Source organism: Periplaneta americana, chromosome 10 (assembly GCF_040183065.1).
Source record: "Periplaneta americana isolate PAMFEO1 chromosome 10, P.americana_PAMFEO1_priV1, whole genome shotgun sequence".
Classification (NCBI taxonomy): domain Eukaryota; kingdom Metazoa; phylum Arthropoda; class Insecta; order Blattodea; family Blattidae; genus Periplaneta; species Periplaneta americana.
This window is the reverse complement of record NC_091126.1, coordinates 168,556,321-168,583,177: the sequence shown is the minus strand read 5'-3', so window position 1 is coordinate 168,583,177 and position 26,857 is coordinate 168,556,321. Positions and strand designations below refer to the sequence as shown.

General features: G+C 35.2%; 1 protein-coding gene across 1 annotated transcript in view; it reads left to right on the top strand.

Annotated features, from left to right (window-relative positions):
* LOC138707765 (cytosolic carboxypeptidase 6) overlaps positions 1 to 26,857 on the top strand; it is a 1,502,040-nt gene that overhangs the window by 723,217 nt on the left and 751,966 nt on the right. The window contains exon 6 of the mRNA XM_069837635.1: positions 18,869 to 19,001. Within this exon, the coding sequence (XP_069693736.1) occupies positions 18,869 to 19,001 (133 nt within the window). The remainder of the gene's footprint in view (positions 1 to 18,868; positions 19,002 to 26,857) is intronic.

Sequence of the window (26,857 nt, the reverse complement as noted above, 5' to 3'; positions counted from 1 at the left end):
AAAGATGTCTCGTCAGCAAACAAAATACATTCATTGGAAACCCGTCTCTCTGCGATAGTGATGTGCGGGTTAAATTTCTATTATATCACAATTTCTTGACCTTTGGCAACCAGAACTTTAGTCTGTAAATTATTCTATAGTCTGGAAAAACTTATACTTTCAAGTAAATTTTTGTTTGAGAATCTAGGTTGAATTCTATAATATTGACAATATTATATTTCTAAAGTCCAAATCAAATAACTTGAAACTAAGTCCAGTACTGGCACAAGCATTATCCCTTACTTTACTTTACATACTTTAAAATATCTTTGATTTGATTAAGTAAATTTATAGCCTATGTGTATGAATTAATCAGCCTATATTATATTTGAAGAGTCCACTGCAAGAATGATGGATGTCATTTGGAATACATTTTGCAGGAGGAGCAATTGAAAGTTTGAAATGCTTAGCACTCAAAGCTTAACTGTGATTTTCCGATCATTACTGGACAATGACTATCAGTGTTAATGCCATATAACTCTCTATGTACATTCTATATGTCTTAAGCTATGCATTGACAGTCTTGGTTCATTTTCGACAAGAAAGTGACATCCATCATTCTTGCAGTGGACTCTTCATTTGTATTCTATAACTTTGGAATTTATATATATATTTTTTATAAATTGTCCTACTTTATTCATGTAGCCTACGATATTATTCTTCTCTATGTTAATATTATATTATATAAATTCATTGCCGCTGTTATTTTAATTTTTATTTCCTATTTTATTTTATTTAATTTTCTATATTCCTCTTATATTAATATAGGCCTATTATATTACATAATTAAACTAAATAATTTTAGTTCCTATTTTATTTTACTTTGTATATTCTCTTATATGCTTATTAATAATATATCTGAACTGCGACCGAACACGAGCGCCGCTCATTCGGTCCTCAGATTTTGTTAATACTACTGTATCTCCTTTTTTATATTGATTGTATTATTTTATTTCTATTTCTATAGTTGCAATTATATTCTGTATTCTGTATATTCAAATTTAAATCTATACTAATAATAAATCTGTAGCCGAAATTTTTCTGGTAATTTTCGATTTTCCAAAAATAATTGGTCCTAACATATATAATTAACCACCCTGAAACCGAAAATCGCTTTTTTGAAATGTTTGTTTGTATGTCTGTCTGTCTGTATGTTTGTTACCTTTTCACGCGATAATGGCTGAACGGATTTCGATGAAAATTGGAATATAAATAAAGTTCGTTGTAACTTAGATTATAGGCTATATGTCATTCAAAATACATTATTTAAAAGGGGGCTTATAAGGGGGCCTGAATTAAATAAATCGAAATATCTCGCTTATTATTGATTTTTATGAAAAATGTTACATAAAAAGATTTATTATTTAAAAGGGGGGTTATAAGGGGGCCTGAATTAAATAAATCGAAATATCTCGCTTATTATTGATTTTTATGAAAAATATTACATAAAAAGATTTATTTAAAAAAGCATTTCCGATAAGTTTTATTCTTTGAAAAATTTTGATAGGACTGATATTTAATGTGATAAATGAGTTTTAAAATTAAAATAACTGCCATCTAAGGCCGTGTAATGAAATAAACAAATGACTTCGTCTATAAGGGGCCTTGGTCAACAACAATCGAATGCTATGAATCATAGCCTACAGAAAATGTTTCTGTGTTCGTATGAAGCAATATCGGAAGCTAAATTAACCGATTTGTATAATTAATTATTATTTCACCATTGGAAAGTGTAGTTTCTCTGTATGCACATAATGCTATAATGTTATTACAGTAACTTCTGAGTGAATTGAGGACAGGTAAGATTAAAATAGCTTCTTATGCACAGAAAATTTGATAGGCTATTCTGTGTATTCGTTTCCTGTATTTCTTAAAATAATGTTTATCTCAGAGAATTAACGACCAACGAGAGTGTATTGATTTAGTATGCAGGAATAATACGTTAGTTTAGCATTTCATTATTTTATAATCCAAATTTTAACTATGCTCAATTGAATCGAGCTAAAATACATAAAATACATATGCATTAAATGCAATGCAAAAAATTTGGGTAATGAGCCAAGCAGATTATGTTGCCCTGTTGTAAAATAAAATTTGTTCCTCCTGAGATTCAAGAGCCCCCATAACAAATTGAAAAATTACTTAGCCTATCGGGGTACATCCGTTATCAACACACTTTTATATAATATAATATAATATAATATAATATAATATAATATAATATAATATAATATAATTTAAGTTATTTAAGTTATTTGAAGGGTTCAGAACCATAGTGGGCCAAGCGCCATTTACTGAATACGTAGAAAACAAGAGTTAAAATTAAGTTATTACCATAATTCAATGGAAACATATAACAAGTAAAATAAAGTATACACATTAAATGTAAATGATGTCAATGTTCATTGAACTATGGATGCATGTAATTAAAATTAAGAAACATGTTAAAGGAATTGTCATTGCACCAAATGAGTGCTCTGTGGACCAAAATGATTCCATTTTAATTATTTAAATATAATTTAAATTAAGTAACATATTAAGCGATTTATCCTTCTATCATACACGAATATTCCCTGGATCAAATGTCCTATTTTAATTATGCAATTACTTTATATTTATTTCTAACGGGTGCAGCGGAGCGCACGGGTACGGCTAGTAAATAATAAATAAATAAACATTACAGCTAGACCGCTAATAATGCAATGTAATTTAATTTGTTTACATAGAAACTGCCTCTTCTGTGAATTAAATAGACACTCTAATTTCATTATTTTGGTTACTTTTGTTTTATGCCTATATTAGATTATATTTTGTACAAGCTTGCACCACATTTTACATTTACACATTATATTTTATACTACGTAATATTTCATTCACATTACATCACAATATACTATATACTACGTTGCATTACATTCAACATAGCTTCACATCATAATTTACATTACATTTTCCGTTACGTATCACATTACTTTACATCCTCGGCCGAAAGTTTTAAATTCTTACTATATATTAAAACAGTGGACGTGAAGTATACAGAAAAGTGTCAAAATGGACTCCGGTTTCCCCCTTATCACGGATGAAATAAAAAGCTATGGTTGTCACATGCCGCGGCCCTCAAATTCCATGCAGTGTAATCTCTGACTCACGCAAGGGAGACTACGCACTTTCACATGACATGCGTCCCTAATTAAATGAACCACAGCAAGTTAAAATGAAGCTTACAATTAACAATGTCCATAGCCACTCCCCTTCAGCAAGGCCTTCTGGTGGCCGTACACGGTGGACGTTGAAATGTAACGTCTCTGCATCCATGTCGGAGAGCTCACATAGCGGTACTATTACTACCACCACTATTGCTGTAAGTACTATCACCACTACTACTACTGCAAGCACTACTACCACCACTACTACTGAAAGTATTAGTACTACAACTACTGCAAGTACTGCTATTGCAAATACTAATATTATTTCTACTACAACTACTACAACTGCAACTGCTGCTGCCCCTACTACCAATAATGCTACTACTAATGCCACTAATATTACTACCATTAATACTATTACTAACATCACTAATACCCTACCAACACCACTACTACTACTACTACCACCACCACCACCAACATCACTAATGCCCTACCAACACCACCACTACTACTACTACTACTAACATCATTAATGCCCTACCAACAGCACTACTACTACCAACATCACTAAGGCCCTACCAACACCAATACTACTACTACCAACATCACTAATGCCCTATCAACACCACCACTACCACTACTACTACTACCACTAACATCACTAATGCCCTACCAACACCACTACTACTACTACTACTACTACTACCAACGTCACTAATGCCCTACCAACAACGCCACTACTACTACTACTACTACCACCACCACCACCACCAACATCACTAATGCCCTACCAACACCACCACTACTACTACTACTACTACTACTACTACTACTACTGCTACCACCAACATCACTAATGCCCTACCAACACCACCACTACTACTACTACTAACATCATTAATGCCCTACCAACAGCACTACTACTACTACCAACATCACTAAGGCCCTACCAACACCAATACTACTACTACCAACATCACTAATGCCCTATCAACACCACCACCACTACTACTACTACTACCACTAACATCACTAATGCCCTACCAACACCACTACTACTACTACTACTACTACCAACGTCACTAATGCCCTACCAACAACGCCACTACTACTACTACTACTACTACCACCACCACCAACATCACTAATGCCCTACCAACACCACCACTACTACTACTACTACTGCTACCACCAACATCACTAATGCCCTACCAACACCACCACTACTACTACTACTACTACTAACATCATTAATGCCCTACCAACAGCACTACTACTACTACCAACATCACTAAGGCCCTACCAACACCAATACTACTACTACCAACATCACTAATGCCCTATCATCACCACCACCACTACTACTACTACTACCACTAACATCACTAATGCCCTACCAACACCACTACTACTACTACTACTACTACTACTACTACCAACGTCACTAATGCCCTACCAACAACGCCACTACTACTACTACTACTACTACTACTACTACTACTATTACTATTACTACTAACATCACTAATGTCCTACCAACACCACTACTACTACTACCAACATCACTAATGTCCTACCAACACCACTACTACTACTACCAACATCACTAATGTCCTACCAACACCACTACTACTACTGCTACCACCAACATCACTAATGCCCTACCAACACCACTACTACTACTAACATCATTAATGCCCTACCAACAGCACTACTACTACTACTACTACTACCAACATCACTAAGGCCCTACCAACACCAATATTACTACTACTACTACCAACATCACTACTGACCTATCAACACCACTACTACTACTACTACTACTACCACCACCAACATCACTAATGCCCTACCAACACCACCACTACTACTACTACTACTACTACTACTACTACTACTACCAACGTCACTAATGCCCTACCAACAACGCCACTACTACTACTACTACTACTACTATTACTACTGACATCACTAATGTCCTACCAACACCACTACTACTACTACCAACATCACTAATGTCCTACCAACACCACTACTACTACTACCAACATCTCTAATGCCGTACTAAAACCACCACCACCACTACCACTACTACCAACATCACTAATGCCCTACCAACACTACTACTACTACTACTACTACTACTACCAACATCACTAATGCCCTACCAACATCACTACTACTACTACCATCACTCATGCCCTACCAACACCACCACTACTACTACTACCAACATCACTAATACTCTACCAACACTGCTACTACTACTACTACTACTACTACTACTACTACTACTACTACTACTACTACTACTACTACGGACACTGGAAAGTTTTCTTTTCTCAATCGTACTATCAGGGACTGGAATGCTTTACCTGCAGACTTACTAAAGGCTTTACCAACAACCAAAAATGTATTTAAAAATAGGCTTAAGGACCTTACTAATAGACGGTAATTATACACAGTACTTAAAGGGTGTAAATGATATGTTGTTATTGAAGTGTTGTATCAGTGAAGAATTATGTTGTGTCAGTGAAGTGTGTTGTATCAGTGAAGAAGTATGTCGTGTCAGTGAAGTGTGCTGTATAAGTGAAACGTGTTCCTTTCAGTGAAGCTGTATAGTTTATAGTGGCAGTGCAAAGTATTTGAACAGTGATATGTTTTTGAAGTGTTAGTGAAATCAGGATAGAATCAGTGAAATGTGTCGTAGTTCCAGTGCAGTGAGTGAGTTGACAGCGAAATGAGTGTAATGTTGAAAGGTACTTATGCAGATATGAACATATACTCGTGGGTTTTAGTTCGATCTTAGTTTTAAGATACAAATTAGAATATATCAAATGTTATTTTAAGTGATCGTTTCATTTAATTTAGTATATTCCCTGTTGTTGTTGTTGTTATTATTATTATTATTATTATTATTATTATTATTATTAGTATTTATTATTAGTATTATCATTAATTGTATTTTTAATTAATGAGTTTATTATTGTCATTATTGAGTGTAATTAGTTACCACTGCCACCGGGTATATACCCATTGCAGTGTGAATAAATACATACATACTACTACCAACAACATCACTAATGCCCTACCAACACCACCACCATCACAACCACCACCACCACCACCACCACCACCACTTCTACTACTACTACCACCAACATCACTAATGCCCTACCAAAAATACTACTATTACTACTACTACTACTACTACTACAAACACCACTAATGCTACCGCTGCTGCTGCTTCTACTGCTACTACTACTTATTTACTGGCTTTTAATGAACCCGGAGGTTCATTGCCTTCCTCACATAAGCCCGCCATTGGTCCCTATCCTGAGCAAGATTAATCCAGTCCCTACCATCATATCCCACCTCCCTCAAATCCATTTTAATATTATCTTCCCGTCTACGTCTCGGCCTCCCCAAAGGTATTTTTCCCTCCGGCCTCCCAACTTACACTCTATATGCATTTCTGGATTCGTCCATACATGCTACATGCCCTGCCCATCTGAAACGTCTGGATTTAATGTGCCCAATTATGTCAGGTGAAGAATACAATGCGTGCAGTTCTGTGTTGTGTAACTTTCTCCATTCTCCTGTAACTTCATCCCTCCTAGCACCAAAATATTTTCCTAAGCACCTTATTCTCAAACACCCTTAACCTATGTTCCTCTCTCAAAGTGAGAGTCCAAGTTTCACAACCATAAAGAACAACCGGTAATATATCTGTTTTATAAATTCTAACTTTCAGATTTTTTGACAGCAGACTGGATGATAAAAGCATCTCAACAAATAATACCAATACCACTAATACCACTGACACTACAACTAATACAATAACACTACTACTAATATAACTAATATTACTACAAATAACAATAATATTAATACCACTACCAATGCCACTAATACCACCACCAATACCACTAATACCACCACTACCACCACCACCACCACTACTACTAATACCACTACCACTAACACTACTACTACTAATACTACTAATACCACTACCACTACTACCGCTACTGATACCATTGCCAATACCACTAACACTTCTACCACTAATTCCACTAAACTACTAACACCACTAATGCTACTTCTTACTACTACTACTAACACTAATAGTATTACTAATACCACTAATACATCTAATACCACTAATACTACCACTTATACTACTGCCATTATTGCCACAATTACTACTAATAATAATACCACTAATACTACTACCACTAATACCACTAGTACTACTACTAATACTACTAATATCACTAATAATAGTGTCACTAATATCACTAATACTATTACCACTAATACCACAAATACTACTACTACATATACTACTAACAGCACTGTTACCGCTAATATTGTTACTAATATAATTTTGAAATTTACCTTTTTTCGACATTCATCGGCAGGACGTTATGTTTCAAGTATCAGTCCAGAGCAGGATAATTAAAAAAAAAAGTCGATCCTTTACATATGCTGATGATAACTGTTTCAATTGGGTACTTGACAACTTTCTGAAGTCTTAATTTCTCCAGTTCACTAAATAAATGTATGCGTTGTCACTACAGTTGCTTTAATGAAACATTTCTTGCTTCTACATTTGTGAAATTTCTTCAACCAGATGAGTGTACTTTGTTATCTGATCAGTAAATTTTTGCCGAATATTGTTTGCAACGGTTATATGTTTAGCATCCTTATTTATGAGTATAATATCGGGTCTGCTGCAGTAACTGTTTTATCAGCTACACATATGCAATTTCAGCGTAGTTTATGAGTTTAGTTTTCCAATACAGTAATGTAAGTATATACATAGTAGTGTCTGTGCTGCCAAAAGTAAATATTATGATACACTGGCCGGGCTATTATTATTCAATTCATTATCGAAACAATATTTATTGTTTCTATGATTTATTATTGTCACAAAAATGAAAATCGGATTCCATTTTGCTTTTAAGCAAATTACTTAAATTTATAAATGAGATCAGGCACAATGATAACAAAAGAAGGGGAATTTATAAGGAAAACAATTGAAATGTACGCAATCACGCGTCCTTACAAGGAAATCTTGGGCTCTGACGGAGCACCTATGTGAGCTCCAAGCCTCTTGGCCACTTGTCTCATTCGTTCTTCACAGTTCCGTTTGAAGGAACTTGAGATCAATTTTCAAGGCAGAAAAAAGTGGCAATGGAACTGAACAAATAGGTACAACACGAATCAGAAACAAAACAACATTAAATCTCAAAGGAGGGTAATATTTCAGGGTCCTTATGACTAGGGCTGGGGACGGAGCGGTTCGGTTCGGAGCAGTTACTGTGACGTCATTACTCGGTTGAACCGAGTATAAATTTGTGGCGGCAGATTTAAAATTTAGATAGATTGAGTCGATTTTAGAACGTACTTTGAAAGTGAAACCAAGCGTGTTTTAAAAGCGTTGTAGTATAGCGCTTTCGCTTTCTCAATTGACGAGAAAAAAGTGCTTCTCTTCATTGCAAAATGGCGGTTGCAAATTTCATTTGCGTGATTACAAGTATTTTCGGAGTTATTTTGTATGAAAAGCCTATTTAACTTCCAGTGTTGTTATATATGACAGACGAAATAAAATTGATAAAATAATTTATAATATTAACAGCTAATAAATTAACATGTGATGTAAACGTTAAATGCTGCAGCTAATTAAAAAAGAAGATAGAAAGAAACGGGCTCCATGAAGCGCTGCCTAAAACACTAAAAAATAACAACAGAATTATTTACTATGACGGAGAGTAGGTAAAATAATCAATAAAACGTGGAATCTTAAACTGAAAAACATAATGTTTACTTATTTTATAACATTACTAGCCTTCAATACAACCATGTTCTCTTTGGTGAAGAGTAATATTATTGATAAATTAAAGTAATTAGGTAACATAATTCGTAGAAATAAATACAAATAAAATTATGTCAGATGAGGTAACACAAATCCAATAAACACAAATAGAAGAAAAATATAATGCACTTCTTTTTTTTAAACATATTTTAATATTAATCAAACACTCTAATATGATGATGATGATAATAATAATAATAATAATAATAGTAATAATATTGTTATATTATAATATATTATTATTATTATTATTACTATTATTATTATTATTATTATTATTATTATTATTATTATTATTATTATGTATAGTAATATGTTAACACTGTCAATGTTCATTAGGTCCACTTGACAGGTCATATAATAGGATGAACTCTTGTTCAATACTAGAGGCCTTTCAGCCCGCCTTGGGGATAAGGAAATAATTGTCCTGCAGCAGAAAACATTTAAATACAACAGTACCTACGTTGTTGTCTGCTAGAATTAAGTAAAACACGCGAACTCTGTTTGAATGTTTGAACTGACCGGTAACGGCTACGGTTAACCGAGTAACTTCGGTGCTCCGCTGCCAAGCACATAAACCGATAGAACCGAGTAATTCAACAGTTCTACTCGCTCCGTCCCCAGCTCTACTTATGACTGCCATAGCACGGACCTAGCCCCCGGGCGACACAACGAGCATCAGTTGTTAAATGTATGCCTGCAACGGCTGAAGAAGGAATGAATTATGAAAGTGTTGTCCTTCCGCTTCTATACAAGCTGGATATTGCAATAATATATTATTTTCAACACTCGTCTAAGATCACTACTTTTTCACGTAACAATCGCTTTCCAACATATACGAAATTATTGCGACTATTTCGTTTATATGACATCATTCCATTTTAGACCAATGAAGTGTAATTAAATTTTCAATTACAACCAATCACAGTCATACATCGCGATAAATTTTGCCGCTCTATTTATCGCTATCAATTTATCGCATGGTCGTTCTTTTGTTTAGTCAGTGTCGCCAACTGTTCCCCCGTAAATCGATGAACATGATTCCACTGTACTAAATAAAATGCGAAATCCTACTTCCACATCTACATCTTCATCTTCTAATTCCATGTCCACTGTATTTAAAGAAAGTGATACTCCTTCATAACAATTGTTCATTAATGGAAATCTGGCTTTCAGGTAGTAGCTCCCTGTAAAGCAGATTTGAATAATTTCAAGGAAAAATTGTTCATTTAATTTATGTATTAAACAGGTTATTATTTTGTAATTATACTACAAAATGTTTGAATTAATTATGATTTCAGCAGATAATGAAAATGTATTTCTGGTATAATAATAAGAGAAAAGCGGAGTACATGTAATTAAAATTGTTAAACCTGTATTTCGTTTTTCTCAATTGGCACTATAGCATAGCATCCAATTTCTTTATTGCAGTAATCGATATTCATCTATTTCAACTTCACAATGCCTGAATAGTTTAACTATTCAGAAATGTACAATTATTAACATTTTGTGAGCGAATTTTAGGGATATATTATTTATATTTTATTTTATTCACGAAATAGTCCTAACAAATATCACTCGAGATTTGAGGTTTCCTAGATCACCGTTTCTCAAACTATGGTCCGCGGACCACCTGTGGTCCTCGAGGTCTGACCTTGTGGTCCTTCAAAGTAGACAGAAGAAAAAATAAAATTCAAACGAACTGCGTATCGCACTATAGCTTAAAATCTCAGAGTTTGGAAATGACACATGGCAATCGAATTTCACTTTTTCTCCCAGTACTGATATTTTATGAAGTTTATTACTCTACCCGTCTACCAAATTCCCACTCTACTCTCAGTAACAAAAGAGGGATGTAAAGCACTATGAATGTGGTGTTTCTCGTCATCTTTTCCCTGCATATCTGGCGCCGCGCCTATAACCCAGCCAGGGACCACCCTAATCCATAACAGAGGACCAAAGTACCGAATCTTAATTCTATTTTAAATTATAAGTATACTGGTATTAAAATATGCTACAAACATGATAAATTTCCTTTCGAAGGGAACAAGAGTAATGTGGTCCACGGAATGTTGTAACTTTAAAAAGTTGTCCCCACTTCAAAAAAGTTTGAGAAAAGCTGTCCTAGATAAATCTCATACCTCTTTTGACATTACTATAGATTATCTTACAACTAATTAGCGATAAATAGGAAACATAATATTTTATAACGATTTTTTTAGAAATAATTCGGAATTCTGTGGTCTCTAGCCCAGGATATAAGTTAATTGTCGCAGTTGTAAAAGCGCCATAAAATAACCAAATTAAAAACTTACTCGTCGACTGCAACACAAAGCAAGTAAACAGCAAACAACTAGAGCACACTTGTTCAACGGTGCACTACACATGCCTCTTTCTACTGTACACAGTTGAGGGACTCGAATAAAGTTAACCTGAAACCACTTGCGTTTCTCCCATCGGCCACTAACAAGGAAAGGACACGCCGTGTATATCACCGAATTAAATCAGATTTTGTGACATGAAAGTACAAGACACACTGTTTAAAGTCATACCTAGTATGGGTGGCCAATGACCCCTCGTTTTGGAAATATTGGCTATTGTTTATGACATACTTCCGTTAGGTGCATAATGGGGAAGCAATAGACTGTGTAACGGCGTAGCTCATGTGGTTGGATGCTGAGTTGTCATCAGGGCAACCCGAGTTCGAATCCTAATGCCTTCTCATTTTTATAGCTTGATATAATAATAATAATAATAATAATAATAATAATAATAAAGGTAAAAGGTAAAGGTATCCCCGTAACATGCCATGAAGGCACTTGGGGGGCATGGAGGTAGAGCCCCATGCTTTCCATGACCTCGGCACTAGAATGAGGTGGTGTGGTCGGCACCACGCTCTGACCGCCTTTTACCCCCGGGAAAGACCCGGTACTCAATGTTATAGGAGGCTGAGTGAACCTCGGGGCCATTCTGAAAGTTTGGCAACGAGAAAAAATCCTGTCACTACCTGGGATCGAACCCCGGACCTTCCAGTCCGTAGCCAGCTGCTCTACCAACTGAGCTACCCGGCCGCCAATAATAATAATAATAATAATAATAATAATAATAATAATAATAATAATAATAATTATTATTATTATTATTATTATTATTATTATTTTAATTCACTTTCAGTTGTCAGTTCCTATATTCAAAGCCATGTTGGAATATACATGGGAAGCATAAAAATTGATAAACGAACGAGAAGTGTTTGTGAATGTGAATTATATCTGTTTCGCAGCAGAAGTGCGGAAAAATGTGTGTGACTGTGGACAACCTTCTTTCATTTGCTGTGCATGGTGCAGGAAATATGTATGTTTTGTGTGATTTTATGACATCATAATGAATCGTGTACAAAATGAAATGGAATAGCTGCTACAGAAATAGAACAGACGCCAGTGACACATCTTATCTTCCTACGTGAGCAGTATTTCATTGTTTATCCTTTACGATACAATGTTAATTAATTAGTAATTTGTTTAAAACATGATGAAGCATTCAATACATTGAGAAATATGATATAGGTATGTAAATAGATAACTGTGATCACAATATTAATCATTACTAAAAGAAAAAAATATAGAACCAGTTAAGATTCGAACTCAGTTTGCCTGGATAACAACTCAGTATCCAACCATATGGGCTACGCTGTTACGCAAGCTAATGCTTCCCTATTGAGCACCTAACGGAAGTATGTCACAAACAATAGCTAATATTTCCAAAACGAGGGGTCATTGGCCACCTATATCAGGTATGACTTTAAACAGTGCGTCTTGTACTTTCATCTCACACAATCTTATTCCATTCGGTGATATACAGAGCATGTCCTCTCCTTGTAAGTTTCGCTTTCTGGTAATAATTTTCAATTATTTTAATCTACTATAATACAGGGACATCATTTTATTTTTACTAATATATCTGATAATAACCTGGTTATACCTTTGGACCAACGGTTGCTACTCCCTTCCACGACTGGAGTTCGATGGCGTAATATACAAACAAATCACTTTACTAGGTATAGGAGGGAAGAAAATTAGTTCATCCATTTACGTAAACTAGGATATATCACGCCTTTGAGTTTTATAATTTTCATTACGTTTTTGTTTAATCAGAATACAGTACAGTATTAACAATGAGTTTTTACTCACGAACTGAGCTGTCCATACGGACGTATTCATTATGCAGTGCATATTATACTGTCTACAGCACATTAGCGTACACTATAGAGAATGAAGTTACATTTTAAAATAATCATAATATGGATATTTAAACACATTTTTCAAAATGGTGGCGGCTCATTTTGATACAGACTCCAGTTCTAATGTGTGTAATTCCAATTAACAGTTTCGTCCTTCATACTAGTAACTCATGTTGAAATAATTTTGTACCTACTCTGTAAAAGAGTACCTTACTTCCTGTAAATTCAATCTTCACTTCTGCTCGATCCGAAAAGATAAAAGACATGCTATCTACTGTCCGTCCAAGTGGTTATGTCGCAGCGTCGTAGAAAGGAGGGAAATCACGTGACAGTTAATTACTTAACGAGACCCTTTTAAGTTATTTTAAACAGTTTTATGGGTATAATATTACGTAGATGTCCAATTTCTAACAGAAATTAATGTTCTCAGAAAAGAGATAAGATAGCCCAGCCACTAGCCTTTACAGGGAGGCGAATAGAAGCTGGTGGAGAAAACCGGAATGCGCCGTAGGCAAATGGACGACAGTACCTGTGCGAAAATGATGCAATATTGAATGCTCTTTCGTCATTGGAAAACGCGAACATATTTTTGGAACGTACTGTGACGGTGAGGCTACTATGACTGTATGCGCGGTCTTGGATCTGTGTGGAGAACGGTTGAACTTCATTAGTAGAAGGGGTGGGAGTGAAGTACATTCAAAAACTCAGGTACAATAAAAATTGAAGTAAAAATAAAATGATGTCCCTGTATAAATTATTTTCCTGCAGTTTCTCTATCAAATTCTCACTAGCGGATATCAAACTCAGATGCCTTCAGTGTGAAGGCGTATTCTGCCGCACGTCAATAGTTTAGGCTTGGAGTGCAGATAATATTCATACTCTTTTTTGTACACGGAGAAAATCAGAACTCCAGTAAACAGTGGACTATATGTTCCACTTATACACGCTGAAGAACAGCACAATGTTCTCTTTCTTGATATCTTTTTGGATTTCCTTCCTTTCTTTCAGCCAACCACATTTCTTCTTACGATCACAGCCATGAGTCGAAATGCAAATTAAAGCGGTTCAACTTGGAAACACCAGAAGCAAGCCGCTGCCACGCTATTGTCCCTGTGATATCAAGAGATGCCTTGCAAATTTCCCTTGGGTCATATGAAACTTTAATAAAAAAAATCCTTTAATCAGGTAAATTTTTACCATTTTATACAAAACGTTGTTACTTAGATAGTAATGTTCTTGGGAACTCGCTATAACAAGGATGGTTAAACCATAATGGTTACACTTTTCGTTTGAAATAAGGTAACTTCGAATTTCTTCCGAACATTCGTAACTGCAGTCAATTAAAGTAAAGAAAAATATTCCTAATTAAAATGCAGATAGTAAATGATTCTATTCCGGATTCCGTTTACTAGATGGTTATGGACTACTGGTCGCTTGTTCGAATCCAACTAGAGATTTTTTGTATTCTCTTCGTAATATCAGTCAAACAGTGTGTAAATTCACTGTCATTATGGTATAAATTCACTCTCATAATTTATAATATTTTATTGGGTTATTTTAAGACGCAGTATCAACATCTAGGTTATTTAGCGTCTGAATGAAATGAAGGTGATAATGCCGGTGAAATGAGTCCGGGGTCCAGCACCGAAAGTTACCCAGCATTTGCTCGTATTGGGTTGAGGGAAAACCCCGGAAAAAACCTCAACCAGGTAATTTGCCCCGACCGGGATTCGAACCCGGGCCACCTGGTTTCGCAGCCAGACGCGCTGACCGTTAATCCACAGGTGTGGACCATAATTTATAATGCATACAATCTCCTATAATGAAGTAAAGTTTGCTACTTCAAAATCTGGTTGTAAGCGAGAGTCTCTATGCATTTCTTAATTGAGGCGTTCAGAAGTCAACATGATTAACTCCACTTTTGGTTATTTGAGAGTTTCTAAGTTGGCAATGTATTAAATTGACGATATTTTCAGTGGTCAATGTGATTACCTCCATAGTTCAGTAAAAAGCTCACAGAATACAATATTCTTCTTGACTACATCGCAGAATTAATTATGTGAATTTAACTTTAACCTTGAATATCTCAAAATCTTTGGAAAAGGAGTTGATCATGTTGACTCCTGAACGCCTCAATTCTTGACAGTATCTAAGAAGGAATTTGTGATGAAGTTGATTTTTTTCTTTCTTACGGAGAAGGGACCCGAATGCTCACATTGCAGCGTGAGTCTTATTGTATTTATCACTCCTGTTCTGTGAATTACTGGGTAGCCAAACGGCGACGCTCTTATACAAGTACGACACACCGCACCGTGAAATTAATCCGGGCTATGATATGGATGATGATGATAATGATGAAGATGATAATATGTTAATTGATTATGACGATATAAGTTCGAGGTCAAGCGCCGAAAGCTACACATCAATCCTGCTTCAATTGGTTGAGGGAATACCCTGAAAAAAATTCCAAACAGGTAAATTTCCCCGCCAGGACGTGAACTCGGGCACGCTCCTTTCAGGCCATACCTGCAAACCGTTGCTCCACAGCGGTGGACTGATGTATTTGTTACTAAATCTAGCGTTATATACTGATGCTTAGGAGAAAGAATAAACTCGTTAGGAATGTGAACGTAACCATAGATTACTGCTAATCAAGATGTATCACCAGACTGTTAATTTAACCAAAGACTTCAGTCAAAACGTTATTTACTGTACATTGTACCACTCATTTCAGAGTCTTTCCTTGTAGTCTTGTATGATATAGCTTCTCAAAATGCATGTGGCACCTTCAACGGTTTGTAATTTGATGGTAAATAATACCTGCGTCCATGAATGATTCGATGATGTGATGAAATAATTTTTAAGAGAGCCAAAAATATGAAGCAGCGACCTTTTTACACTGCAGATTCATCATTTTGCCTGTGTCAGATTAGATGACAAATTAGTACAGTGAAAGGGACGCTTAGATGAAAGCTACCCATGATGCACTGGATGCTATTAAAAAACCCAGTGGAATATACCACAAAAAATCTTGGCGATTCTGGGATACAAAATGAAATGTTCATCAACATCATTATAATTAACCATCACGAACTAAACCTAAATACCTGGTGATTCAGTAAAAAAAATTGGAAAGCATTGAACAGAAAATATAGGATGTTCTATTGAACATTTTGAGATGGGCCCTTGTGGTTATGTCAGGCCAGATTAAGAAAATAATGTCAGTTCCGTTGGAGTTATCTGGGCGGCATTGTAGACTACAAGACCATTTTATTAGGCCATACAGCCGACTTGTTCGTTTTAATGACCACTTGTATTCATGTACTTGCGGTTCGTCAGAGAGCTTAACCTGAGTTTTTGGAGGACTTAACCTTTACTGTACGTTAGAGAATGTGGCTGCAGTACGAGAAAGCACCGTCTCAGTGCAGTGCAGATGTACACAACCATTTGAATTATACATTTCCTGGTCGTTGGATTAGAAGGGGAGGCTCTATTTTATATCCCGTGAGGTCACCCGACATGGACAGATAATATGCAATTAGTTGCCAAGATTGTAACCGTGTCTTAAGTAATTAAAATCACCCCAGTGATATTTAAGTGGATACAGCAGAATATCTTCATGCTTCCATTGACATTTTTGAGTCTCTTCAAGCACTTGTTGTGAGGTATAAAATGGTACGTTGTAAACTCAAATTTTTAAATGACGTCAAATTAATTTTTAAAAGTAAATAATTTATTAAAGCAGTAAGTGCCAATAAGATACATGTTTAAGCCCATATCTTCTTAGTCTGACTTTGCAAACCATGACTTTCACACCTCAAAACTTTTCAGTATAGCATCCTCTTTAACTGAATCACCCTGTAGATGAATTTAGACCTCATCAAGTACTGTAGTGTTTCATTGGTCTTCAGGACTTCGCCAGCCAATACGTTTCTATCTTATCATTTGTGGAGTTAGTATTTTGTTGTTTAGTCTAGAAACATATTGCAACCAACTCTTTTTGTAGCTTTGAATTGCTTCTGCAGATGATGTCACGTCTAATTATTTTACAATATCGTAATTTTTCTTGTGGTTGAAAAGTGACAGCGTGCTTTTTTTTTTTTTTCGGAAATTTGCATCTTAAATGCATGCAATTATTTTATTCCTATGCTTTGGTGTTTATATTTTACTGCCATATAACAGATTTGTATTCTTAATCTGGAAGTTTTTTTTTTTTTGTACAAGACTGGGTTTTAATACATTGTTCAGGGTTTCTACAATCTGAATTTCTTTTGAGGGCTTTTGGTTATATCTACTTCTTCAGTGTAAGGTAACTTTAGAATTCTGGGTTTGCAGTGGAGTTCTTGTCCTTGGACAGCAAACTATGAATGAATTCACAACCTGAGTGTTTATACAATTTTGAATATGCTAAGTATTTTTCATGTATTTTTTATTCTTACTGAATTTTTGCCAATCAATTCCATTATTTTTATTTTATTTTTTAAATTTCTGTTCCGAAGTATGTTATCTCATTTAAGTTGAAAATCTCCATATGTAAATTAACTTCCGAATTTGCAATAAATACTACTTACTTACTGGCTTTTAAGGAACCCGGAGGTTCATTGCCACCCTCACATCAGACCGCCATTGGTCCCTATCCTGAGCAAGATTAATCCAGTCTCTACCATCATATCCTACCTCCCTCAAATCCATTTTAATATTATCTTCCCATCTACGTCTCGGCCTCCCCAAAGGTCTTTTGCCCTCCGGTCTCCCAACTAACACTTTATATGCATTTCTGGATTCGCCCATACGTGCTACATGTCCTGCCCATCTCAAACGTCTGGATTTTATGGTCATAATTATGTCAGGTGAAGTGTACAATGCGTGTAACTTTGTCCATTCCCCTGTAACTTCATCCCTCTTAGCCCCAAACATTTTCCTAACCTTATTCTAAAACACCCTTAATCTCTGTTCCTCTCTCAAAGTGAGAGTCCAAGTTTCACAACCATACAGAACAACCGGTAATGTACTGTTAGGTTTCGTAACAAGCTGTTTTTTACGGTGATGGGTTGTTAGCCCTTCGCTCAACCCCCAAGCTGGAGGACCACCCCTTATCGGCTGTCCACGGCTGCTTATTCAAGATATTCACAGCTACCCTCCATATCTGGAGGCCATCTCCTCTATCCGCACCCTGAGGACGCGCCATGCCGTGGTGATAGGGACCCACAATACATGGGCAATAGATACTATCATATTCAAAATAAAGAGGTATTTGGTATTGTGTTGTCTCCAATTTTGATTAATTTCTTATTAACATTGTTCCTTTTTTATATAGCACCATTTATTTAAATATTTATTAGTGTGGCTGAGAGTGTGCATCTATCTCAGAATAAAATGTTTATTCACATAAATACTATACCCAGTCAACATGGTTCACATACACGAATAAACAAGTAATTTATTTATTTTGTAGTTTGTGGAAGTTAATGAATATAGATTGTTCAGTTATGAGTAGGTATACTGATTAGTATTTATGGTTTTACAATATCAAACAATAACCTTTTCTGTCTTTTACAGCAACAACGGCGCCTAGATGTCTTGACCATAACAAATCCCAACAATATGAAACCGGGCACCAAAAAACAACATGTCGTCGTCATCCTGAGTCGAATTCATCCTGGGGAGTCACCGACATCTTTCGTCTGTCAAGGTAGGAAAGACAAATTCATATTCTGCAGCCCTAAGTTTCTGAATCACAACGTTCTGAAGGTCAGATTTGGTTTAGTCTTCAGAAAACAAATGCGTGAGAAGAGTATCCACTTGTTTGAAGTTGTTTCAAAGCCAAATTTACTAATCATTAGAGGTGGTCAATTTTATCATTTTGAATTTGGAATTTAGCGTTTTTATGAGTACGACGTATACTCCTTCAGTGATGTGCTAAGGACAGGATTTCTATATTTTATAATTGTGTACGTGCTTTTACTAGGAGTATATTTACTACCACCACCACCACACGTCTTGTAGAGTTCCAAGATATTAACATTCAGATAACTGAGTGTTCTACGAATATGGAGGCAAAAATTCCTTTACCTTCCCTGCTTGTTAATTTTATGCTGCTACTGCTACTACTATAAATATATTATATATTTTATGCTCAACCATGCCGAAATGTAGTAATTATACACCTGGTAGCAGCCCTTTAATGGACCTCATTAAAGTACAACTATTCATTAAATTTCAAGTTTTCCACCAATCAGAAATCAATATGAAAACGCAAGTATCGATTATTCTCGGATATGCAATCGAAAGACAACTAGCGAAACGTCACGGAGGCTGGAAATCCAATACTCTCGCAGAAGGTTATGTTCTGTTACTATAATAATTAGCGTTAATTGTAAATAATATTAAAAACAATTAAATTTCTCATCTCGTTTTTCAATGTCTAAATCAATTTTCAGGTTATATCAAGATTAATGTTCATTTTACTCTCTAGATTATATCAAGGTCAATGACATTTGTTCCTCGGAAAAAATCAATACTTTCGCGTCTGCGCACATCTCACAATTTACGAGATTGCACGAGGTCACTTCCGCTCCCCAGTCAGGTAAGAATAATATGAATACTTATGAATAATTTCACGTTAGAAATATGGTCGAGCATAAAAAGTCGTATGAAACGTGCCTATAATGGTAATTAAGACGCTCGTATGAAAATTATGAAACTCGCTTGCGCTCGTTTCATAAACATACTCGCGTCTTAATTACTACCATTATAGGCTCGTTTTATAATGTACTAATATACGAAGTTAACCTTACTCTTTTCACTACCAGTAAACGTGGTCAGTATTGGTATGGATTTTGACCCGGATGATACACTGTCTCCAAGTCCATTTCCAATTTCAAATCTAAGGCGAATTACAGCGAAATATAGTACTGCGCATTTGTACTCAAACCGCCTTTGGGGGTATTTTCACTAGCTTTGCTTACTTGTTGATCAAGCTACATTTGTAATCAGTGAAGAAACAATGAATTAATTACGTCTTCCGTAAGGACGAAATTTTGCAGTCAGATGTTTTCTTTTTGTCTGAACATAAACCTACAGTTACACTTACCATATATTCTTCACAATATACAAGCCATTAAAGAGGCTTCATGTTGCAAACAGTTCATCAATAATAAAACCAGCACAAAGAAAAGGTGTAAATAATGTTTTTTAACCTGTCACATTAAATTAGCAACACATATTCCTGGCAACCACAAATATCATATATTGCGGAACTCTCGGGGATCAAAGGAAACGAGTTAGAGATGTCCGTGGTTTGCGGGTTATCGACCGCAATCTGACAGGATCAAATCAAACTCCATGCACGAAATCATTTCTCAAGTGTACAGTGCCACTCATCGATATCACCAATAATTCGGGACAGTATTCTGTCCCAGGGCGGAAATAAAGTTAGTTTTTTATAGACTATATTGGCGTGACGTCATATTTGGCGCGTGGCACAGGTAGGGCCTACTATTGGGATCACTTGCATCTTGTTTGTGATGCTGTTGACGCTCTATCCTTGATTCAAAACTGGACCTCGCAGGCTGTTTGCAATTCATTCTTAAGACTGATACAACGGCGGCCTTTCGTACAATTTAAATTATTTATCCATTTATTTGATTTATTTTTACTGGCAGAGTTAAGGCCTTCTGTACCACTACAAAATATTAGTTTAAAATACATAGCAAATATAAATAACAGCAATGTAGAAAACATAATAATAATAATAATAATAATAATAATAATAATAACAATAATAATAATAGCAATAATAATACTTACTTACTGGCTTTTAAGGAACCCGGAACTTTATTGCCGCCCTCCCTATCCTGAGCAAGATTAATCCAGTCTCTATCATATTCCAACTCTCTCAAATCCATTTTATTATCTTCCCATCTACGTCTCGGCCTCCCCAAAGGTCTTATTCGCTCCGGCCTCCCAACTAACACTCTATATGCATTTCTGGATTCGCCCATACGTGCTACATGCCCTGCCCATCTCAAACGTCTGGATTTTATGTTCCTAATTATGTCAGGTGAAGAATACAATGCATGCAGTTCTGCGTTATGTAACTTTCTCCATTCTCCTGTAACTTCATCCCTCTTAGCCCCAAATATTTTCCTAAGCACCCCATTCTCAAACACCCTTAACCTATGTTCCTCTCTCAAATTGAGAGTCCAAGCTTCACAACCATAAAGAACAACCGGTAATATAACTGTTTTATAAATTCTAACTTTCACATTTTTCGACAGTAGACTGGATGATAGAGGCTTCTCAACCGAATAATAACAGGTATTTCGCATATTTATTCTGTGTTTAATTTCCTCCCGATTATCATTTATATTTGTTACTGTTGCTCCAATATATTTGAACTTCTCCACCTCTTCAAAAGATAAATTTCCAATTTTTATATTTCCATTTCGTACAATATTCTCGTCACGAGACATAAGCATATACTTTGTCTTTTCGGGATTAACTTCCAAACCTATTTCTTTACTTGCTTCAAGTGAAATCCCCGTGTTTTCCCTAATCGTTTGTAGATTTTCTCCTAACATATTCACGTCATCCGCATAGAGTAGCAGCTGATGTAACCCATTGAATTCCAAACTCTCTCTGTTATCCTGGACTTTCCTAATGGCATACTCTAGAGCAAATTTAAAAAGTAAATGTGGTAGTGCATCTCCTTGCTTTAGCCCACAGTGAATTGGAAACGTATCTGACAGAAACTGACCTATACGGACTCTGCTATACGTTTCACTGAGACACTTTTTGGGAATACCAAATTCAATAAGAATATCATATAAAACTTCTCTTTTAACCGAGTCATATGCCTTTTTGAAATCTATGAATAACTGACGCACTGTACCCTTTTACTCCCATTTTTTCTCCATTATCTGTCGAATAAAAAATATATATTACGCCTAGAACCACACTGATAATCCCCAATATTTTCATCTACATATGGAGAATAATAATAATAATAATAATAATAATAATAATAATAATAATAATAATAATAATAATAATAATATTTTATTATTAATAATAATACGAGCAAAATATATAGATGTGTTTAGTTACATGCAATTCTAAATGTTAAACAATTACAATTTAGTGTGAAATAAGATAATTTGTATCTCTGTTGTATGATAGTGTATGAAATCGTAACTTGGATTTCATATTGCAGCTCCAAAATATCCGAGTTATAACAAGAATTCTTTAAGGACTTGAGCGAAGAGCAAATACAACTCTATGGCATGCAGCGATACGAAGTTGTGTGTAATTCATGCTTCAAACTTTGTATCATATATAACTGAATAGAGGACAGAAAGTCGTTACTTTAAAGGAAACAGAATGCATTCAGCCCATGGTCTATGAGAGCGCTTCTCTCAGCTTACAGAAGATATGGCTGCAAGGCGGCCTCATGACCAGCATGCAAGAGGCGATAATTCATCTCGTATGCCAATTAATTTACCATAATATCACATAAAATGTGGGTTCGCATGCGAAGAGCCTCTATGAAATTTTCCCTCTCGCTAAGTAATCTCTCTACATAGCCCTATAAATATCCCAGTGCAGTCACTGAGTTCTATTAATTTGAGGTGACATTTCTGGGGTTTCCTCACCCAGAATGTCCAAGAGCGTTTTTTTTTTCTTTAGAAGGAAAAGTGGCCCCAAAGTCAGTACCGTACCACAGTGTATACTGTTTTCGCTGTAAGAAAAATCCTAATGTAAACATAAGCACGTTGCTGATATACCCGTGATTGGCTCCCAGTCGAAACACTCACATGACACAGGAAAATATAGTTGGTATTTGGAAACCACAATCTTGTATTATTTGAAAATAAAAAAAAAATTAATTGTAGTTGTTAAATACAATGAAATATTTAACTTCACTCATGTGTAAAACGCTATGTAAAAGAAAAGCTACTTTTATATTTTGTTATGTACTATGAACGCGGATGAATACCAACAGTAATACTGAGGTAGTCTGTTCTTGTAACAAGCTGGCGTCACTTGAACTCGTAGTTGTTCACGTAAGCACGTGGTACTGAAGTATGGCTTCTGTATCAAATGTCTATTGTGAAGACATAAGACTTAAAAATAATTTAATTGCAGTAATTATAAAGTAAATGTTTCCTAAGCAAACGAATGCATAGTAGTGAGGTTAGGCCTACTTGATGAGTAACGGGAATTGTTTAACATGAAACAGAACGTACAACAGTAGTCGGAAACACGTACTGAGAATCTATGGCGCCAAATAGTGGCCAATGAAGCCTCATTTCAGTCACGTGCTATTGTTTACATTAGGATTTTTCTTACAGAGAAAAGATTATAGTATATACAGTCACGAAGCTTGAGTTATGAGGGTGCTAGGAACAATAGACTGTGCCGGTACCATTTTGCATTGTCTGTAATGAGGAGATATTAGCGATCCTAATGGTTAGCACCTATCTATGGATGCATATTTACTACGTATTGAGCTTCGTGACTGTGTATACTAGACTGTGATCATACCCCGAGTCTTATTTAATCTCAACACTATCATCTGTTGATTGGGCCATGCAGACTCAAAATCATATGAAATCTCTCTAGAGTGCCTCTTCATCCCTACTCAGATTGATGCCATCTATGCATCAGTCACAATACTACATCCAGCTGCAACATTTTGGTAGATACTATTGGCAAGATGACGATTGTTCAAATTAAGAGCGGCGGATCAAGTCGCTAACCTTTTGCAGATTTTTCTCCGTGACAATCTCCACTCGCCAGCCAACTTGGTCTTTGATACTTGACGATCTTCAAGGGAAGGGAATGGTATAATTTGAAATTGTTTCCTAATTTATGCACATTTTCCATTTTTACTTATAAAAATGTCATTGCTACAACAACTTAATTGGAGATTAGTTTTGTAAAAATTGAGTTTCAAATTTGATAAAGTAGGCCCTACCAGGATAGCGACTAAACTGAAATGGATGTATCTCGAACACTTTTGGAGTTGTTTACTCAACTGTCCGAAGACAGGTCTGTAACTCGCTAGTATACCAATTTGGCATTACTTAGGAGGCAGCTAGGCCAGGAGATAATGAAGTAGGCTGTCCATTTCCTTTTCCGCTCCACTGCACACATCGCCGATTAGCTACATATTACGCTAATCACACTTGAGATGTATACAAACAATTGTTCTTCCTCTGACACAAATCGTCAAGTGAGCCGTACTTCCTGACAATATATGTAGGCCTACAAATCAGCCAGAACCTCAGTCAGAGGTAATTTTGGACATAAATTCGAAATATCTTTGACATTTTACTTCTAAGAGCACAGCCTTCAAAATATCTGGAGCACACTTTGCAAAATTTTAAGATAAATGATTACATTTTAAGAATAAATTTTAGAGCTACTTTCATAGAAATATGGACTGGTACTTTTCAAGTGCAACAAAATATTAAATAACAAATTTCTGTTCCAGAGAAAAGTTTCCTAATAGCTTACAAATGTGGATTTCAAATATCTTGAATGTAGCATTAATACATGCGAAGATATACAGTATAACTTTTAGTTTGAGAATAAGACACGGAAATAATGTTACGGGAAATAACAGTCAAAGTTTAACGTCAATGGAGAACTCTTTATGCCAGAACTTAAAATTGTAATCACAACAAATAATGAAGCCATAAGTGCTAATTTAATTTTACGTAGTATATTTTTCACACATCAAATATTATAAACCATTAAAATATATCTTAGAGAATTTACTGGTTTTTCCACCATAGTTAACCATCCTCTTTCCATAGACAGTCATGTGCATCACAGCTTTAAATTTAGCGACGCAACAGCTCACATGGACATAAATACGCATTAAATTTTATGTAACTTATTTGTCACATATCAAAGTGTATTCTAAATATTTTTTTAATTTATCGATTTTCCATCATATTGAAACCTTCCTCTTCCCTTAAAAGAAATTATGCACTCAGTTGTAGAGAGCTTGACGTCAATGGTTATGTTCAATGTACCTGGGCAGCATTCCTTTATAAAATATTCTTTGCTACTAGATATTTTCCCAGAAAATTGCAAGACGGAACGCATCTCGACAATGGTATACTCATGCAGGAATACCGCCATCTTACAACTGCTGCTTCTTTTTTCGCTTGTACACATAGATAGATAGATAGATAGATAGATAGATAGATAGATAGATAGATAGATAGATAGATAGATAGATAGATAGATAGATAGATAGATAGATAGATAGATAGATAGATAGATAGATAGATAGATAGATAGATAGATAGATAGATAGATAGATAGATAGATAGATAGATAGATAGATAGATAGATAGATAGATAGATAGATAGATAGATAGATAGATAGATAGATAGATAGATAGATAGATAGATAGATAGATAGATAGATAGATAGATAGATAGATAGATAGATAGATAGATAGATAGATAGATAGATAGATAGATAGATAGATAGATAGATAGATAGATAGATAGATAGATAGATAGATAGATAGATAGATAGATAGATAGATAGATAGATAGATAGATAGATAGATAGATAGATAGATAGATAGATAGATAGATAGATAGATAGATAGATAGATAGATAGATAGATAGATAGATAGATAGATAGATAGATAGATAGATAGATAGATAGATAGATAGATAGATAGATAGATAGATAGATAGATAGATAGATAGATAGATAGATAGATAGATAGATAGATAGATAGATAGATAGATAGATAGATAGATAGATAGATAGATAGATAGATAGATAGATAGATAGATAGATAGATAGATAGATAGATAGATAGATAGATAGATAGATAGATAGATAGATAGATAGATAGATAGATAGATAGATAGATAGATAGATAGATAGATAGATAGATAGATAGATAGATAGATAGATAGATAGATAGATAGATAGATAGATAGATAGATAGATAGATAGATAGATAGATAGATAGATAGATAGGCAGGTAGGCAGGCAGGCAGGCAGGCAGAGCAGGCAGGCAGGCAGGCAGACAGACAGACAGACAGACAGACAGACAGACAGACAGACAGACAGACAGACAGACAGATAGATAGATAGATAGTTGATTTTGCAAAAACATGTGGAACATGTATGGCATCGTCATATACAATTAAAAATACATGATATCATACAATGGATACAAATTAAGATACATGAATATTAAAAAACTCATCGACATCATACAATGGATTTGCCAATAATATAGTCCTAATTCATGTCCTAAAAGTTCGGAATGGAAAATTCCTTATATCAACAGGTAGACTATTAAATAATTTAAAAGCAAATAATAAAAAACTATTAATATTAACTATCGATAATCATAACATTTGAATACTACTGCCATGTAGCGATAGCTTCAGACGGTTATTAAAAAACGTGTTTCGCTACTTCGATTTGTAACTTATTTACTGACTGGAATGTGTATAACAATAGCTATTCTATATTGCATTTGTTGGGATATCTGTGTGGT